Below are 21081 nucleotides of genomic sequence, written 5' to 3'. Positions count from 1 at the left end.
AAGTCACATGCAAGAGCAGCTGCAACTCTACCAGCAGGATGTGTACTAAGGTACCATCAACAAGACCTTGCACAAGGTTACAAGGTAAATGTCTCAACACCCTGTTTGCATGGGAAAGCTGTTGCAAATTATGGACCCAGTTATAAGCAACAGCCTCTCCCTTTTAAATGAACAAAAACTAAAGTGAATTTGGCATTGTGAAGCTTTAAAATACTTTTATTTTTACACACACACCCCACACAAGGGTGTCGGTGTCCTTTCAAAAATACTATTTACATTTCCCCAGAAGATGCAACAAAATGCAAATCATTTCTTCCTAGCAATACCAGGATATTAGAAACTGGAATAAGATGTGTTGAATGTGCTCCTCAAGAACACATTCAAGACACTGCTATCTTCCTGGGGGAATGCACAGAATCATTTATTCGCAGTTTATTACCCCATTAATATGAATTAGTCAAGCTGAAGAATTATACCATTTACAGTAAGACGTTAATGTGTGATTCATGAACAAACATAAAACAAGAGCAAAATGAAGTCAAAGATTAAAAGTTACTTACTTCCTCATTCACAATTTCATGTAAATCAGGAATGCTCAAGTCTGCTTTCACAAATGGGATCTTGTCCACCTCCTCAGGAAATGGGCGGTGCTTGACACTGTATTTTAATCCAACATCATTTTTAGGAGCTGGTCGAGGTTCTGGTACAAAAGTCTGTCAAAAAAATGGGAGCAGGAGATAGTTTCACTCAGGGCATTGCATCATTATATGACATATTATAATGGGAAATGTACCCTCCCGCCACAAGTTTACTAATTCATATATGAGAGGTATCATTAAAAAGCATTCACTAATATTTTTAGAATAGACTTGTACTAAAAATGTCACTGTAAATTTAAAAAAAAGAAAAAAGACACTGTTTTGCTTTATGTGGTGATTGCAATTGCAATCACGGTACCTATTATACTTGCTTACCTCTAAGTACTTTCAGATCCTAATAAAATGGCAAACAATCCTCTGCATCTACAGAGGAATGAACAGCAGATCGAGGGAGGTGATTGTGCCCCTCTGCTCTGCCCTGGTAAGGCCCCACTTGGAGTCCTGCATCCAGGTCTGGGATCCCCAGCACAAGAAGGACAAGGGCCTGTTAGAGCAGGTCCAGAGGAGGGATGCAAAGATGATCAAGGGGATGGAACACCTCTCCTATGGAGAAAGGCTGAGAGAGCTGGGGCTGTTCAGCCTGAAGAATAGAAGGCTCCAGGGAGACCTCATTGCAGCTTTTCAGTACTTAAAGGGGACTTATAAAAAAGACGGAGAGAGACTTTTTACTCAGGCAGATCATGTCAGGAAAACGGGTAATGGCTTTAAGCTAAGAGGGGAGATTTATACATTAGGAGGTAATTCTCCACTCAGAGTGGTGGGGCACTAAAACAGGTTGCCCAGAAAGGTTGTGGATGCCCCATCCCTGGAGGTGTTCAAGGCCAAATTGGACGATGCACCAAGCAATCTGATCTAGCGGGTATCATCCCTGCCCATAGCAGCTGGGGGTTGGAACTATGTGGTCTTTAAGGCCCCCTCCAACCAAAACCATTGACCCTGATGCAATTCTAACAGCTTTTTCAGAATTCTCTACTTTAACCTTACTGACTATGATGATGTCAACAAGTCAAGCTGAGAAGTCCTGGAAGTGAACAGCAGCAACGCTGTGGGTCAGGAGTGAGATTCCCTGCTAAGGTATCAAAAAGACTTGCTTTATTTATTTTAATGCAATTTTGACATTGCTATTGTATTATGTTACACCACGTAATTCAAAAACTGAAGCTACCACTGAAAGCAGCAGAAGGTCTAGTTACAGGTTTGCAGATGCGTAAGATCCAAGCAAAAGCAAGACCTTTATACTTTGAGGGCTGCTTTTAAATTTATTTACAACCCAGTACACTTGAAAAAGGCAACACTTAAAGTTATGTAATGCCTTTAGGTTAGAACAGTTCCCTTCAAACTGGTAGGAAGGTCTCCAGCCAAGATGTGATTTGTCCTTTGGTGATAGAGGCAACACACTTGCACTGACACTATTTAGCAAAATGCTTCAGCTTAATTGACAGCATAGCTCCAAAGGCATCAAGTGAAGGGTCTTCCCAAAGGCTGCTCTGCAGAGACCAGAGTCATCTAAATGTTAACATGACAGCTGAGACTGACAGGCCCATATTTCAGCTACATTATTATTTCCTGTATTTTACTGAGAGTCATATGAAGACTTTCAAGATTTGGAGATGTTTACAAACAGAAAGAAATTTTGGTAACTGAAGGATATGCTCCACTAGGCAACTGCAGTAAGAAAGTCTACTTTAAAATGAGATTGGGCTATTTCTCCTTTACTATTCCTGTCCAGAAGCATTCCATCTCGAGTCCAGAGTTCATCTAGAGTCTGTCTAGAGTCCAGTCTAGAGTCCAGAGTCTGTCTAGATTTTTTCCACTGTAATTTTACCGCCATCTTTGCAACACTGGGCTTTGCAGTTAATAGCTGTTCTCTCTGCAGCATCTCATACTGTGTCTCCAGACTTTGTTTCTTCTGCTGCAAGGGCTTTGCCTGACATCCTAAAATCAGCACCAACACTCATGCCTACACAACTAAGCACACTGTACATTGCCCCATCACCTCCGAAGATGCTTTCAAAAAACAAGAAATACGGAGAGATCCCCCTCCCACTCCCTTAAACAAACCTAGACAGCAACAGTGCTTTCACAGCCTGTTTTTATTATTAACCACAAGTTGTAAGAGTCACCAGAGACGTGTCAACATTACCTACAGCTAAAGGCCCCATGGCTCAGCCTTAATGTATAATCACCAGTTCTGCGGGGCTGTCTCACATTAGTGAATTTCTGCTGAACATCAGCAGTTAAAGATTGTCTTTATGGGCTTTGATAGAGACCTTTTGATTTGCTTTAGCTCCTCTTGGTAAAAGACAGAGTTGCTGGGCCCATGCAAATCTTCCAGATGGTCCCACGGATCAAAACCGTGACAGAAGGGAAAGAGTCATCTGTTAAAACACATGTGTTAAAAGAATAATACATCATAAATACAAATACTTCACTGAGCAATAATTTAACCATAAAGAACACAATCATGATTACAGAGATTTTGTTTTCATGGAAAACTCCCTTCCTGACCCTAAAGACAATTTCTAGTGAGTAGAAAACACTGAGCATAATCCTCCTCTGTGCAAATTCAATACTGACCCTTTCAGAGAACTGACCCTGTTCAGAGAACAGGAGGTTAGACTGCAGGTTAGACTTCAGTTCTTCTGCAGTGCCTTTCAATTTGCATGATTGCGGTTCTAACACTGTAGGGATTTCAGTCTCTCTTCAAGATGTAAAGGCCACTGAAGTTTGCTACCGTAGCAGACGAATCACTATAGTATAGTATACATATAGAGGTATACTTCTACAGATATAAATACATTTTAAAATACAATTAAAAGCTATCTTTTGTACATTTAAACCATAAATTGACACCACCAAGTAACTACTAGATATGTATTTCTTCCCTGGTATTTCATGGGCAGCATACCGGAATGTACAGGGTACAGCACATTTACACAAGCACACATAAACCAAACCAGCTCCCCACAATAATCCACTGCAGTGGTCTGCCTCAAAAGTGATTTGACATACTTACACATTACTGCAATTAATCTTGTATTTCGAAGGGGATTTGTACACAAGTTCTGCACAACAAGTAAGGCTAATTTAATTTCAGATTATAACAGCTTTACAGGATTCCTCAGTAACGCATTTAGTACAGGCAGAACAAGGATGAGATTTGCTCAGCTGTTCTGGCATGTTCTAAGCTGTTCCTGTCAGGAACATATTTGCTCAAATACAGACTGAGAATGAACATATGGCAATGGCTCCCAGGATGAGCTGCAAGATCTGTTTAGTGATTCTTAATGAGATTGGAGCATTGTGGACCACAACTCAAACTAACAGTTTCTCCTCTTACTATCAGTGGCCACAATCTGAGCTCATGATGTTAGTTCAGTGCAATCTATTTTCAAGACTAGTATCTAGACTCAATCCTGTCCATAGATGAGGAAAACACATCTGTGTCAGGTTAACACATCCAACAAACATTAGTCTTAAGTGGAGCTAGTACAAAAGAGGAGTTTCGTCTACTCTTTTAGGTGATGCCTTGATACATGAAGACTCGTAAGAGGGACTTAAGGAGATTAAGTTCAGTTCAAAGCATCATGTCAATACCACCAGATTTTTTTAATGCAAGCTCTCCTTGGTCAAAGCATACAATGCTAAAACAAGTCAAGGAAAAATTCAGCTGTGAAAGCCAATACTCTCCTCTCAATAGATCTCCTTTACAGTAGGTATCATCGATAGAACAGAATGGCATACTACAAAGCTATAATGGCTCCTTAGCAACTAGAATTGTGCCAAAAGCACCCACAGAAACATTTAGTAACAAGAGACCTAGAGCAAGCAAAAGCAATTGTGCAAAGCATAAAAGTCTCACATGAACTACTTGCAGAGGACCAATCCCCATCAAACCTCCTATACTCTTAATGTTTTTTGTTCTTTTATAACATGGATTCATTGGCTATCATTTAGATGGCAGTCACCTGCAAGTATCTGGATAAAAAATTGCATGAAGAATTTGGGTGCGTTTGTATGTTTGACTATCACTGACACTAAAGTTATTCCAGCACATCCACAGAACAGGTAAGACCCTGAAATGTGACAGGTACTTGATGAAGCACCTTTGTTTTACAGCTGCATGCAGAGGAGTTTTAACTAGAGGAACAAGGGAAGAAGTGTTGAACTTACTCTGTTCATTCCCCAGAGGCTGTTCCAACATTGCAAGGATGACACTATTATCCAAAACAAAGTAACGGAAGCTATGTTTGTTTATGGTAGGTAGACGAGAATATTTAATTAACGTGGTTTCATTCACTAAGCTGCAAGGGGAAGCAGGGCCACTGGGAGAAGGAAATGCTCCAAGTAACTGCATAATACTGCAAATGAGAAAAAAGTTAGAAGTTAGAGAGATTAAGATTTACTGCTCCACCCAAGCATGGACTTTCACTCATATTCTTCATTTATATCTTCATGTATCAGTTACCCTTACAGTTAGAGTTACCAGGGCAAACCAATTATCTGCAGGTGTTGGACACCTGTAATGAGAAGAGGAAGACAGCAAAGGCAGAGCACAGGACAACCCTGCCCAAAAAGCAAACTAGATGGAACTTCTGGGTGACTTTTCAGATGCTCTCACTACATCAGAGACCTCACCAGAGAGGAACCCCTAATTAGCACATTCTCTGACAAGGCAATGCTGAACAACAAACATCATTTGACAAATTACATACCATGTTAATGTAGCTTCAGCGGCATCCTTCACTCTCATGGATGCAGGGTTTGGCTCCTTATCTCCTTTATACTTGACCTCTTGTTCACTGCTTTTGGATTTACTTCCTGAAATGCCCAGCTCCACAATCTCCAGTACCTCTTTTAAGCAATCCTAAAACATAAGAGAACCTATCTTAAAACAGAAACACTCTATTTGGATTGCTACAAGTTCCAGTCTCATGACTTAAGGGAAGGAATAAAAAGGAAAGCTTTCTCAAGAATAAATAACTGGCTAAGAACAAAACATAAGTGGTCAGCTTTTACCACCAGAGACCGGGCAGGGTTCCACACCTTGGTCTGTGTTGTTCCTTGAATTCACAACTGATGTAGAAAAACAAGTGAGAAGGAAGGTGAAAGTCTTTAGACAAACCAAAATAAATCAGGGATGAGAAGCAAAGACCATCTATGAAGACTTACAGAAAGAGTTTACAGTATTGGCTAGTTAAACCTACATGTGAATTCAAAGTAGGTATCAGGTGAGGCACCTTGGACAGTCTGATCCTTACACTTGGCAAACACAGTGAGAGGTTCCCGTTGGACTATCATGGCTCAGGAATGAGCCACCAGATTTCCAGTATATACTGCACATAGTATAACACCATCCTGATAACCAGTGATAGTCAAAAGAAGAAAAACAACTGGACCCTTACAACATAAAAAAACATGATGCGACTGCGTAAACCTGTGTTGTGACACATCCAGGCAAATCATCCTTTCCTGCTCACCTACTTCTGTGCCAATATCACGAAGTAAATGCAGAAAGCATCTTTATGGAAAACCTTGCTTGAGAATTCCCAATTTTTCTGTCTTTTCTTAAATATACATTTTCATATATATGTTTATATATGATTACAGAAAGATTACTGAGCTTTCTCTGTAAGCAGAGAATGAAAATAGTATTTGTGCAAAAAATGAATTTAACAGTATGATAGGAAGTGATCAGAAACATGTTATCTTTCATTGCCTGTTCTCTTCAAACTTCCCAAGGAAATTCCACCTTGGATTGAGCCGTGCCTTGCTTAGTTTCTAGACAATTGCTTGGTGAAACTATGATTATAAAAAACATTTTCTTTAATTTTCTATGTACTTATTTATTTACATTTCGTGTTTTTTTTTATTTTCTTCTCTCTTTTTTCTTCAATTTCACAAAGCAAGAAGAAAGGTCAAGATGCTTTCTTATAAATATGAAAGCTATGTGTAAAACTAAAAATAGTCTCAGTAAATAAAGAGCAGAAATCAAAATTGAAATCTATTTTTCAAGTAGGCTGGTTTTGAAATTCTTGGTGTATTTTTGAAGACTACAAAAGCACGTTGTTTTAAAGTACAAAGAATAGATAGGTTGGGGTTGAAACGTGTAACAACTGGGTGTGCTCACAATATGTACACTAGAGATTCTTACCTTCTCGTCCAGCATGTCAGGATGCTCAGTAAGCCAGACACAGAGGCACTGGAAAGCTGCAACTATCACGGAGTGAAGGTCACGGGAATGGAGTGGGGCTGGCCGGCTGCACTGGTAGACTATATAGCTGCATACTGAACTAATAGCTCTCTTTTGATCAGAGGAGTCAACAGTCACTTTCACCTGTATAAAAGCAAGCAGGAGAGTACTGTCAGGTGAGGATTACTCCACAAAATCCTTTAGAGAAAAAATAGTTTTTAAAAGCATTTCAAAATACAACCCCTGTTCCTCAGGGGTCAGTACTGGGACTGGCACTATTTAACATCTTTTTTGGTGACAAGGACAGTGAAATCAAGTGCACCCTCAGCACGTGTGCTAATGAAACCAAGCTGTGTGGTGCAGTTGACACGCTGGAGGGAAGGGATGCCACCCAGAGGGAGCTGGACAGGCCTGGGAGGTGGGCTTGTGTAAACCTCATGAGGTTCAACAAGGCCAAGTGCAAGGTCCTGCACCTAGGTCAGGGCAATGCCAAGCACCAATACAGGCTGGGCAGAGAATGGAGTGAGAGCAGCTCTGAGGAGCGGGACCTGGGGGCATTGGTTGGTGGGAAGCTCAACATGAGCTGCAGCAGAAGCAGCGTGGCCAGCAGGGCAAGGGGAGGGGATTCTCCCCCTCTGCTCTGAGACCTCACCTGGAGCCTGCGTTCAGCTCTGGGGCCCCTAGTACAAGAAGGACACAGAAGTATCAGTGTGAGTCCAGAGGAGGGCCACAAAGATGATTAAGGGGCCGGAGCACCTCTCCTACGAAGACAGGCTGAGGGAGTTGGGGCACTGGCACAGGCTGCCCAGAGAAGCTGTGGATGCCCCATCCCTGGAAGCGTTCAAGGCCAGGCTGGATGGGGCTTTGGGCAGCCTGGGAGCTGTCCCTGCCCATGGCAGGGGAGTTGGAACTGGGTGACCTTTGGGGTCCCTTTCAACCTAAACCATCTGTGATTCTATGATACTGAAACTAAAATAAATGCTGCATTAAGGTGCCACCACATTTCATGGTTTTGTCTTCAAGAGCAAGAATGGCACCAACACGGTTTGATAAGAAATTAACTGCAAGCTGAAACAATTAGTATTTGAAACTTACTTTCGGCAGGTACCTCTTTTCAGCTATAGCAACCCACTCATTTCTGAAAACCCACTCACTCCCAAGTCTCCCTTCCACAGGGCTTCTTTCTGTTCGTATGACTTTCCACTAGGCATATTTTGTCAGCACAGTAATACTCATCAGTGAAAAAGTGAAAGAAAAACTACACTCAGACAAGCAGATTACCCTGAAAAAAATGCAGAAAAAATCTTCAGCTTCTCTCCCAGCTCAGCAAGGCTTCAGAGAACAAAACTCTGGACCAGAAGGGTTAGCGAAGAGCTTTGCAAACTGAGGCACAGGGATCAGCATTATAAAACTAAGCAATAAGTGTATCTCTTTTCTTCCCAACCTGTGCATTGACACAGGAACAGCCAGTTAAGCCTGGATTTTCCTACTCTGTAGCATTTGACGATGCCATGTAAAGCCTTATTTATTATTTAAGAGACAGTCTCAATATCAAATTAGGAAGCTGGGTGGTTTTGCTGGTGACAACAAGGAAGCCAGACATCTGTACTCAACCAGGGGATGGACGATACTTTGGAGCTGTAGGCATTATTTCCTGCAGGAGCATAAGACATATGGCAAAAAGTACCTTTAAGATTAGTATATGAAAAGCATGTTGGTGAACCAGTACTCCTGTAGGAAACAAGATTTTCCAATTTACAAATAAGGTAATACGGTGGTACTGAAAAGATAAAGGGTAGGGCAGCCCTTAACCTTAACCATTGGGAATCGTAGCTTCCAAAGGCACAAGCAGAATCAGTTCTCCACTCTGAAGCTATGCAGTAAGAGGTGGTCTCTTTCCACCTGATTCATTACTAAGAGAAAGAAGTCTATCCCAGATATCCCAGAATTATTTTAGTTGCATGAGAATTATGCACAGATTACAATGTTTAATATTAACCTGGGTAAGCATTTGTAAATATCTGCTTTCACATTCCTATCTCATTGCAAATGGGAGGGGGGGGGGACAACATAAAGGTAGCCTGGCTTAATCACACAAGACACAGGAACTCCTTATTCCATCCTGTGCTCTGTAACACCCCATAACCATATTTGAACTTACTGCAGAATACTTTCAAAGGTATCCTTTAGCTCATGCCATTGCACTAGTAAAAGAAGTATGCAGCCCAGCATGGCTCAGTGCTGACTCCAGCCTTTAAAAAAGGCCTATGACATGCATATTCAGAGAGATCTGTTGAGGCCCCAGGGGAACATGTCAGGGAATGCTGAACTGTCACACCAGTTCATTGTGGCTGCTGTAAATACACTAAAGTATTGCTTAAACATCACGAACAAGAGCCCTCAGGCAGAAAAGGGCATTTTACTTTTATCCAAAAAAGATCCCTCAACCTAATAGTTCTAATTATTGACTATTTACTAATTTGCTAGTTAGTCCCATTATTGGCTAGGTGAGTCTCCTCAGAGTTTACTAACACAGACTGCAGCTGAGGGTGCCAAAATCAAACGAGTAGTTCAGCTGGGAAGCGGTGAAGAAAAACAGCACAGCCAGTTCCAACTGAGGAACTGTGTGTAGATAAAGCTTCTGAGAAGGTGACATTTTCACATCAGAAATACATTATCATTTTCTAAGTTCAATTTCCAACAAAAGTTTAGAAAACAAATCATTTACAAAGATGGCAGTCAAATTATTTAATGCCCTGATATATTTCCATCCTGGACTAACTACAATAGAAACTCTTGTTTCTAAGACTGATTATACAGTGAATGGACAGACTGAACATCCAGCCAAGCAAGCTATGATAAATGGTTCACAGTAGCATTGAAAACTAATGGCCCAAGCCCATACACTGCCCACTGGAAACTTAGTGACACATTTTCTCAGCTGTTCAACCTAGTATGTCAGATGCTTCCCCAGCAACGTAAGAAGAAAGAAATAAAACCACAACCAAAACAAAGCAAAAAGTAAAAAGATTGATATGTAGATCCATGAGAATGATTAGGAATCATCCAGCTAGCTCAACAAAATCAGCCAGAACCACATGGTAGAGCAACATGCATCTGAACCAGCCACCCTGAGCTTTGCTTTCAGCCAAGAGGCATTTACTGGGTTCACTTTACTTGAACCAGTGAGCTCGTGCATTAGGGTAAGATGAAGCAATCCTACAAGAGGAGGACTGTTTAAGTCCACGTAATCACTTGCTGACGGACTCAGGTGCAGACTTCTGCCCGGTGGCATGACTTTCATCTGAACAGGACAGTAATCACCCTTCCGAGAAGAGGCTGGAGCAACCAAAACTTCATCTCTCACCTTTGCCAATCCAGAGAGAAGTTCCAGCGCAGCCAGTGAGATGCTCATGTCCTGCCTCCATTGCGAGTTGAGTCTTTGGGTTACCAGGTGAATGCTGCGTATCAGTAGTCCTGCAGCTGTATCTGTATTAAGAGCTAGGATATAACCCCAATACCACACAGCATAGGGAGGGAAAATAACTAAGCATTAGTAACAATAAAGCAAAGCACGGGCACAAGCCAAAGCAGCCACAATACACACACAATTATACACAACCCACAAACTAGAAATTTGGTCTCTCTTGCCCAGGCTAACTTCCTCTATACAACACCAGCGTATTATAGAAATGCATTCAGATTAGCATCTCGTCTCATTTTGTTTTTGTTTCTTTTGTAGACATTTTGGACAATCACAGCACTCCATCACATTTCAGCAACAGAATGGCTAGCTTCAGGTTTTGATATTGTTTGCTATTGTACTTAAATTGCTCTGATGTCTTGCAGACTCTGAAGAACTTCAGCATTAATCATGCACATTAGACATCAGTACTTACACATGTCGGCACTAGTAATAAAGTAATAGAGAACGTGTAGCTTCAGATACCTAAGTCAGAAGTTAGCTGTTCTCTCTGTACTTAATTTTATCAGAAGTTGCATCAGGTATTTAAGTGTAAATAACGAAAGAAGCCATCCTGGAAAAAAGATACATTTGGTTCTAGACTTTTAATTTTCCTGATCCTCTAGCTCAAAATTAAAATTACAAAATGTTTTTAGGCTCAATTGTTCATTAAGACTGAACTAGTCAAATTAATTTCAGAAACGATGTTCTGTCACCCTAGTAGGGGATTAAAATGTTAGCTACAGTTCTCCAGTAAATATAGACCATCAGTTTTCGACTTTTCCTTCAAACATACAGCAGAAATGTAGAAATTTGTTTCATAAATTTATTACAACCTTACCTCCTGTGCACAGGATTTTTTTTTAAACAGTAAAATAAATCAATAATGCCAGCAAGTTCAGGGTCAAAATATTACAAACATACTTTAAGTTATATCATGGTTTAAAGAGCCAATAATTCAACTACAAGATTATTTTTTTTAACCTTATAAATGGATATTTTACATTGAGAGATTTCAAGTGATGTGGTAAAAACTAGCACTTCAATCATTTTAGAAAAACCCTTTTGAGAAAGCGCTAACATGCTTATGTGAATCACTGTATCTAACATTTCCATGTGAATATACTAAAATCTTTCCCATTAATCTCCCTCTTCTTATTTTGAAAACTAGAGGAAAACATTCATCTGGTTAGAACAGTTTTTTTTACCTAGCCTACAAGATAGTCTGTTCTCCCATTCACTTGGCTAGCATCAATTACATTGCTAAAGACCAAAGGAGCAAATACAATTCCAGAATCTCCACATTCAGCTAGCTTACCACAGAAAGGTTTAGAAGAACATTTATTTTATTAGAGATTAAAAATGCACAGTACAAGACATAACAAACTAATATTAATTGAAAAACGTTTGTTATAATTACACATTGCAAGCATTCTGCTTACTTGCTCTATAAAAACAGGGGTTCCCCAAATGGTCTTTTAAAACAAAGGTGCTACAAAGCTCAGGTAAGCATTTGGAATGCTACCAAAATGAATAAAGCAATTAATTTATACCCGACGTGTTCCATTACTATTCATGAAAACTAAACATCTTGAAAACATATGACATAGTAAAACAGTTTGCAAACACTTTTTCCATAATTTATGTTATTACTTTGAACATGTTAATTGCAGAGTCCCTTAGTAGTATTGAAAACCAACTAACACATAAAAACCAACCAGCACAGATGAACATGAGCGCCACGTATGGGCACATAGGAGATCAAATCAGTAACAAACAAAGGAGCTACCCACCTTGGGTTCAAAACATCCATGCATATTAATGCATTAGCCAGAACTACAAAAGGGAAAAAAACGACTTGGGATATAATGACACATTTTTTTCAAAAGGGTTATCCTTACCATAATCCCTTAAAAGTGCTTGTGCTGGTCGTTCGCTGTCTGGCGTTGTAGGCTCTGTACTGCCTCCACTTGCAGTGCTAATGCCACTGTTAGTACGACTGTGGCTTTTGAAGAGGTTATTTTCACCACCATTCTGCAAATTGAAAGTCAGTTTTAAGCGATAACATTTTTTGAGTAGAATTCTCTATATAGCAGGATACTCCAAATACAGGGGAGAAATATGATCAGACCTCAGGGAGCTAACTGAACGTCTTAAAACAGCACATCAAATGAACCACATTCTTTCTGAAGCAGTATCTTCATAAACAAACGAAAATCTTACCGTTTCCATCTGACAGCCAATGGCTTCTAACAGAGCTGAATCTTGAACAATATTTAACATTGCACCTGAAGATTAGATGAAAGAAGGTAACTACTAAAGACCATAATAGAACAGTCATGGCTAAAATTTAGAGAAGCACTGAAGGTCTAGAACACAATCCTGTTTTATAGAGAATTTTTGTAAGAGTTCTATAAAGCACAAGTATTTGCTTCGTGCTTAGCAATTTGATACAGACAAGAGCTGAGACAAAGAATGTTTTCAGCTATTTTAAAAATGCTTTCAACATAGGTGTCTTAAGTTCCTCAGTTCAGAAGGATTTTTGTTTCACAGAAGGGTTGTAACCTTTCCCTGTCTCCCATCAGACTGTGATCGTTTAAAAACTCAAGTTAAAGAGATTTATTGATTCTGTTAGTAAAATAACAGTAGTGTTCAAATAACTGAGACAGCTAAAGTGCACTGTGTAGTCCAAAGCCATCTCAAGGGTTATACAGTACTGGCCCGAGCTAATCTGTGTGCCCAGCACAAAGAGCCTCCCTTCCTCAATTTGGCCATTAGGAGCCAAAAGGCAGCTGGTAACTGGCAAACCAGAATAATAGTTTCAAGTTTTATTGGACTGACAGTACAGACAGCAACCTATTGGAAAGTAAGGCAGATAAGGTCTGGTCCATTCAACAATCCTTAATACATCAACTAAAGGGGCTGTGATCATTCTCACACTGATCGAGAATCCCCACTCCACTGTAGCAGAGCTATTTTTATAGAGATGTTTCTGCCCCAAATCTAGACCAATATTCACATCAATGCTCTTCAAAACCACAGATTATCATATTAAATATCACTTTCATTCTGATTTGGCTAAAACATAAAACCAACTTCCTACATCAGGAAGTCTGAGGCAGAATATACCCAAACTCTCTGCATAGAAGTGATCCCCAGGATCCTGTTTCTGTGCTTTTTTGTTTGTTTTCCCACTGATGCCCAAAATAACGTACTGAAGAAGCTGAAGCTCTCAGTACAGGTGTAACCAACCACACTGCATTCAAATTAGCCAGCAGGTAGACAGAAAAATCCATCCTGGGAGAGATAACTACACACAAGTGTTAGACAGTTAAAATTGCTGATGCACTATGGATGTCTTATGTCAAGTAGTGCAAACAGCCTGTAACTACATTAATTTTTTTCCCCAACCTAACAATGAATGTTTAGGAAAACTCAGTTGCTATATGAAGAGAAATGAGTCATTGACAAGTATTTAAGGAGCAGCTGGAAATAAACACCATCTTTGTTTAGAAGGTGGTGGCACATGTACGAACCTCTTGCTAATCTGGAGATTCACGAATCCTCTCCAACCAAAGCCAGTAGGACATAACTTCACATACGGAAACCAGAGTTTAACAACAGGAGAACAGGGTAAACAGTGCATTAAGGTGTCTCAGCCAGGTAATGGTGAAACCATCCTTGGCAGAGGATCTGCCCAGCTGGATGCAGGCACCAGAGGGGTATAGGAACACATGGGTACGATATAACAGAACATCACCCTGCAGTCCCTGAGCCGAGACAACCACTAGTGTGCTGATGAGTCTTCCTTAGAGGACCACTATGAAACCATACATTTCCTCAGCCCTTCACCAGCACTGGCTACAAAACATTCCTCCAAATTATTCTCCTCTATTCTCCTTCTGCTAGTAAAGGAATAGTTTCAACCCCTGAAAAGCTTTTCAACCCTGAAGCTTTCTGAAAGACTTTGCAGACTGGATTTGTTTCCATTCACTGCAGTGCTTTTGTCCTTTCCCATCCCTCTCCTGTTAGTCAGACAGGCTCTCTGCATTCCAGAGAAAGACAGGTGCCTACCCAGGGCAAATCCACTTGCTCTTCAAACAGTCAAAAAGAAAATGGTATGGTAAATGTTTTGAGGGACAAGGACACCATAACGTGGAGAAAAAGTTACTTCTACATAACAATAGGGAAATGAATCAGGGAAAAATAAGGCAACTGAATTTTTACTTGTCTGAAAATACATCCAACTTGAAAGATTGTTCTATATTCACGATTTCAGCTTCTAGTTACTAAGTATTCACATGTTAATACATCTATTACCTCAAAGAACAGTTTGTTGCCAAAACATGATGCATCTCCAGACTAATTCTGAAGCTGTTATGTGAGGATTTATATAGTATTAGACAAACATCATTTGTATTCTGCCAACACTGGAGTTTCAATTTATTTCTGGGCTTAATTGTGCAAAGAAGTAAAATGTTCCCTGTAATCCACTAGTCAAGAATTCTTACCAATATTAAACCAACATTTTTTTCAATTTATTTTCCTAGTTATTTATTTTCCTAGTGACTTTACCTACCAGAACACGCTTTAATTCTATCTTTACTTTTCAAGTACCATTCTGCATTTATGAGGAGAAAGACACACATTTTTAACAAAGATGTGACTTTTGTAAAGATGTTTTTGTGGTATGAGGGAGATTATACAGAAGATGACCTGCAAGGAATTTCACTTCTTCTTCTTGCAAAGCAACTCATAAATAATTACTAATATTTAATTATTCCAGGAGAGATTAAGAAAGACATTTCCATAACTGAATTAATAAATAAAAGACATTGAATTTACCTAGTATCATTTGAGTGTTGTTGGGATCTGTTTCAGTTTGCAAAGCTCCTATAAGTATATTCACAAGCCTCAGCTTCAAGGAGAGAAAGGTTACTGGCTTATCATACGTTGAGCTATCATCATTGCTATACTTCCCTTCCAGGACTACCTGAAGGAAAAATACACTTATTTGAGTAGAGATCAATTCCATACTTATGCTAAACAAACCAGCATGGTTTGAAAAGTCAACATCCACAGCACACATTACTACTGTCAACATGTAATATAGTTTTACTGTTAGAAAAAATGCTCTAAGAGTTTCGGTGCTAATCAGAATACTAAATACCACAGAATAACACAACTCATCCAAATGCCACTCTAAAACTACCAGGAAAACAAAGCTCAAAATGCAAAAGAAAACTAAGTTTATTACCTCAGATTTTATGGTTCCAAAATGATGAGGGAGAGGCAACAAAGACAGCAAGATGTTAATCGAAGCTCTTCTTAGCTCTGTAGGGTTTACATAGATTTTAAACTTTGAGAGTTCTCTGCAAATCAAAGCATAATACAATTAATCAACTTTTCCCAAGAATTTGAAGCCAAATTCTAAGTGAAAATTAAATACACTGACATCTATTGGTCTTAAACAATTTGCAGCACGTGATGTAGCTGTTTCTTTCTTGGTTCAGGTTTCTTATTTTGTAACAGTGGCAATGAAACAATTTATTCATGCAAGAACTTTTATTTGTTTCGTATTTTCTACTGAACACAGAAGCAGTAAACAGATGAAAGTATTATTCATATACTGCATTTTCAAAGCTGGAAGTCTCATTCACAAGCCTTTATTTGCTTACTACAACTCAAACCAATCCAGCACTATCAGGGATACGTAGAATATGTTCCAGTGCATATTGTATAAAATACAGTCTGCTTGAAAATAGATCAGCTTTTTCAGTAGCCACTGTAAGACCCATCTAAAAGAAGCAGTGGCTCAGATTTAAGCCCAGAAGACAAATAATAGTTTATGCATAACTTCAAAATGGAATTTGGTATAAATACATAAAATGTGTGGTGAAGAAGATACACACAGTTGCATTAAGTGCATTAAGTTATTTACTAAAACATGCAGAAATCTGTACTGCTCTGACAAAGTTATATCTTCTGGTTTAAAAATCTATGCCAACTTCACCATCCTATCTAAATTATCATTTTTTTCCATTTAATGATGTGTACTCTCCAAATGAACTCACTTAAAGTAACAGCCAGTAATGAATATACTGTAAAATTTTACATAAAAACAAGTCGGCTTAAAAGTTATTTCAGCTAAATCACTCCTTTTCCCTGTTCTTGTAGATGCTGCTATCCAATAATGAATATTTAGATAACTCAAATATTTCAATTTTAAAAAGCACCGTTATAGCTGAAATTGCATTAAATGAAATGAAAGATTAGGAGTTTATGAAATGCTGCAGTTCTCACTATCAAATATATACACAATATGGGGCCCACACTACACAATTCCTTCACTGAAAACCCTTCAGGAATGACAGAACCCCCAGAAAATAAACACCTCTTCATACTTCTTGTAATATCTATAGGGAAACAGCAATTTACCTGTCAGGTAAAATAGTTTCAAGAGCCGAAATGAAATATGGAACCACGACATCAATCCCTTTCAGGTCACAGCAGAACAGAGGAGGAGAGTTGAGAATAACACTGGCAAGAACAGGGTGGCAAACGAAATCTGCTATCTGCAAACCCTGAATTAAAAGCATGTAAAATCTGACAAAGAAAGATGAGATTGAATTACTTGCGCATAAAAAAATATCAGCATCCTACATGAACAAGAATGTGCAGCAACTACTTGATCTTATCCACATAGATTAAGTGTCAAAATCAGAGTTAAGAGAAGTTTATATAAACATTCCCATACGTTATGTTAGCACAGGCAAATATACTGTGCTAGCTTAAAAAATAGCCACACAAATCACATATTTTATATGAAAAAACAGCAGAGGACAGCTTTATTGAAACATCTGACTTGTTGCAACACAGGGGATGGGAGCTGCTGCAGATAAAGCGCTGATGATTGCTACCAGGGCTTGAAAGTGCTCCCCCAACTACTCGCTTCCCCGTGTTAGGATCTAAATGAGATCTTGACTGTAACTTCCTAACAGAAGATTACTGCAAAATCCTTAGGGGGAAGAACAACACTGATCAGCAATTACAGCATTTGGAAAGCAAGACTGAATATATCAACCAACTATTTGAAATGAAAAATCACAGGGGCAGAACCAACTCATCTAGCCAGCCATTCCTCTACAGTTTCTTGGTAAAAGAGCATTTACATCCCCTTTATTTTTTCTGAGAAAAAAATAAATCACAAAACAGAGGAATCTGACTGAAAGATACCATCTAATATATACACAAACTCAGTCTAATATATACATGGCTCAGTCTGCAAGGAAGTTTTGACACCATCTATGATAAACATAATTGAACAGCTTAAGAGTTATGATTTATAAAGTTGATTCTCTGCCTCTAGCATTTGTTTCAGCACTTTTTAACAAAAAATGGAAAAAGAAGCACTATGATAGGTAGGATTGCCTTATTTTATTAAAAATAAAATTGAAAATTGAGGTTATTTCAGAACACAACTGTTTTAAACACTGGAATATTAGTGTATTTTTATATGTAAAAATATTTTTAAGAAAATCAGTGTTGTTTGACAACACAAGACCCTTTATGGTCTAATAAAGCATACAAAGTTTCATGTCTGCACGCTTTTGTCCATCATAGCAGTGTTCAATGGCGAGTTTAAAAAACCCTCAAGAATGCACGAGGTAAGGAAGTCCCAAAAAGACAAGGTTCCCTCCAGCTGGGAGGCAGTCTGAAGGACTTCCCTTCGACTAGACCTTGAAGAAAGCCCCAGTGAAAAACAGCACTGCAAGGAAACAAAAGGGAGCCAACGCTCCCTTAAGAGAGGGATCTCTGCCTACACCATCTGCAGACTAACCATGCTTTTAGAGTTGGCAACACAGGATTCAGACCATAACTGAATGCTATTCACTGCAAATTACTTTGCGCCATAAAAGAACACCAATAAAGCAACTGGAAGATAGGTCAGTACCGGGATAAGTAAGCTGGTAATATTTCCTCCCCAGTCTTCTTGCTACAAAATATCCTACACAGTGTCCCGCATGCCTCTGCCCTTCCCGCTTCATAGTTGTCTGGGAATTCACTGGCATCGAACATAGGGTTGGAAGCCACTGTATCTGTGGACATTTGTGATCCTTTCCGGCGAAACTCCACGCTAGCTTGAGTTGCTATAGCTGGGAAAAGAAAAAACAGTGTTTCACTGTATTTGTCAACATTCATAATAGGCTCATGGGATCCTGGACACAAAGATCAAGTCAAATTTAGCAGTTATCATGAAGCTGTTAGTTTACTATATTTAAGTCAGTGCCTCTTTTTATAAGCTATTTGAGGGTATAACATTTTTTTTTTCCTTTTAACGATGGGAAGTGCTGACCAAAAGCCAATCCCAACTTTCTGTTGGGAAGAGTGTCCTTGCACCCAGCATTAACTCCCTATCATCTCCAAAGGACAAGGATCTTCTTCATCTAGTTCTCAGCTCCAGAAAATGAAGCATCACCTTTCCTTGCCCTGTTAAAATATGAAAAAACTTTTTGACGGTGCCATTACTACCACTTCCACACAAGTACTTAATTTCCAACTGGCTAAATAATCTCCTGCTTTGCTCTGAACATCAAGCTGCTTTGATTCCATTCTGTTGCATAAACACAAAACACATTAAAAAAAAACACACACAAGAATTCTAAAGGACCCATGTCGGAAAGAGAAGTTTGCTGAGATCCACTCTCCTGATATGGTCCTTCTGTTCTCAAGAGTCCTGGGGTTTGATAACTTCCAGAAGGGAGCTACCACAAAGGTCCTCTCCTATGCACTCACAGACTATCCCACAGTGTGCACTGCACAAGTCTTGAGGGACCACTGTTACCTAACCAGCATTTGGTTCTGCTTGCTTTATGCTCTTCCTGCAGGATGGCTCTGCCAGCCCAAGCCAATTAAATTCATGAGTTTTTTTTTTTTTTAGAAAGATTTCCAGTACTCCTTTCAAACATCAGTATCACATGCATATGATGCAAGAGCCTACTCATTTTGCTGACTTCATCATTTCTTCTGGAATGGCAACCAAAAAAACAGATAACATCCTCATGGCCCAAGAAAAGGAAAAAAGTCAAAATTCACTGTTGGATTACTAATGGCAGAAAGAGCACATTGCTTCTAATTCTTAGATAAGACTACATTGATGTTCAGAAATTTTTATAAGCTACCAAACTAAACAGAACAAATAATGTGTACTCCTAATAAATCAAGCTAACATAACTCTACCAGTACCACAAAGCTTACTCTATCTCAAGCCTAGGACACTGGGGACTATTAGGTTCACAGTCAGTCTTGCAAACAAAGACTTTGACACTTTGACATTTGGAATACTTTATAATTTAAATTTATGGATCATATTTTTGTTTATTTCCCATTGTTGTTTTTGAAAAGAAACTCTAATGACAAGCGTCTGCTTATAATTTTTGTCTTTAAATTCATGGTTTAACTTGCTATTACCTTACAAATTTTCACTGCATAAGTAGTAAATAAGCACAAATCTTTATGCATCTTCCCATGAGCCATTTTTTGTCCTAAATAAGCTATCCAGCAATATACTGTAGTTGGAAAAAAACACTACATGCACAATGCATACAAATCAAACACTAGGTCTGTAAAATAAGCTTTAAGTCAAAAACAAAAATAAAAAAATAAAAAACACATGGTTAGTGCAAAGTCCTGAAACTCATGACATGATCACAGACTAAAATACATAAAAGATGGGACTGATTCAGGCAGATTAATTTGCTTTTGCCAACAATCCTCCCCATTCAAAAACACACACAAAAAGTTACTTGTCTTTTTCAAGTAAAAGTGCAAAAGCTACAAGAGACAATGAGAATGAATTTACAAATAAAACATGGGATTATGGAAAAAGAAAAGCATGACCGCAATTAAGGAAAAGCTACTGGTTCCTACTTACAAGATTTATAAGAAAGAAGAATTTGGATAAAAGATGCTGCAAGATAATAGAAATAAAATGGAAACAAATCAAAGGACAGCAGTAGTTATAAAATACTTTTAAGATGGTGAAATTGTAATATAAGTTAAGAAGCTCTTAGCTTTTTTAAAAAATAGATTAAAAGCTTTATGAAATAGCAAGCTTGTTAAACACATAGGAAATTGGCATTCAGGTCCAAAACTATGGTTTTGAAAGTACCATGCAAAACAATGAACAAAAAGTTACAAAATACTAATAAGATTTAGATCTGTTCATATCAATGTACATCAGTTGTTTAAAAGGATGTATTAACCCTTCCCAGCTCAAGTACATTTCCCTAGATTATATTACTTGGGGTATATTTCGTAAAGGGAAGATTACTTACCTACAGAGACTCCTTAACCATAAGCTTCCAAAATACATGTTCCTGATAGCATTACTGCTCTGTCCATCATAAGCCAAGCTGCTAACAACCCTTAACAGCACGAGCATGCCTCCCCTGACCACCAGCTCAACAGACAGCCTCCCAAAGCAGAATTAAAAGACAGAACACCACTAAAGAGATCAACATCTCAGAAGCAATCTCCAGAAACAGATGGGAGAGAGGAAAAACTCCAGAAGCCAGGAACCACAACAGACACCTACCTATCCTGGAGAAGCTACTGCTTTGAACAATCTGGGTCAGATCAAGACCTGCACCAAGCCTCTCAGAAACACTCAGCACTTCCCTAATCAGGGATTATCACAGTTGGCTCCTAGACCTCCCCTAAGCAGTGTTTAAGGCAATATATTAACAACAGTAGGGACAAAAGAG

At 38.9% G+C, this 21081-nt stretch overlaps 1 protein-coding gene across 1 annotated transcript in view; it reads right to left on the bottom strand.

The window, feature by feature from the left end:
- The window catches only part of RALGAPB (Ral GTPase activating protein non-catalytic subunit beta), a 65458-nt gene that overhangs the window by 18331 nt on the left and 26046 nt on the right, over positions 1–21081 (bottom strand). The window contains 13 exon segments of the mRNA XM_068700417.1: positions 552–713; positions 2930–2995; positions 2997–3037; positions 4833–5020; positions 5375–5526; positions 6814–6996; positions 10220–10341; positions 12217–12349; positions 12539–12603; positions 15161–15308; positions 15573–15687; positions 16754–16921; positions 18270–18471. Of these exon segments, the coding sequence (XP_068556518.1) occupies positions 552–713; positions 2930–2995; positions 2997–3037; positions 4833–5020; positions 5375–5526; positions 6814–6996; positions 10220–10341; positions 12217–12349; positions 12539–12603; positions 15161–15308; positions 15573–15687; positions 16754–16921; positions 18270–18471 (1745 nt within the window).

The sequence above is a fragment of the Anas acuta genome, chromosome 16 (assembly GCF_963932015.1).
Source record: "Anas acuta chromosome 16, bAnaAcu1.1, whole genome shotgun sequence".
Taxonomy (NCBI): domain Eukaryota; kingdom Metazoa; phylum Chordata; class Aves; order Anseriformes; family Anatidae; genus Anas; species Anas acuta.
This window is presented reverse-complemented; position numbering and strand designations above follow the sequence as displayed.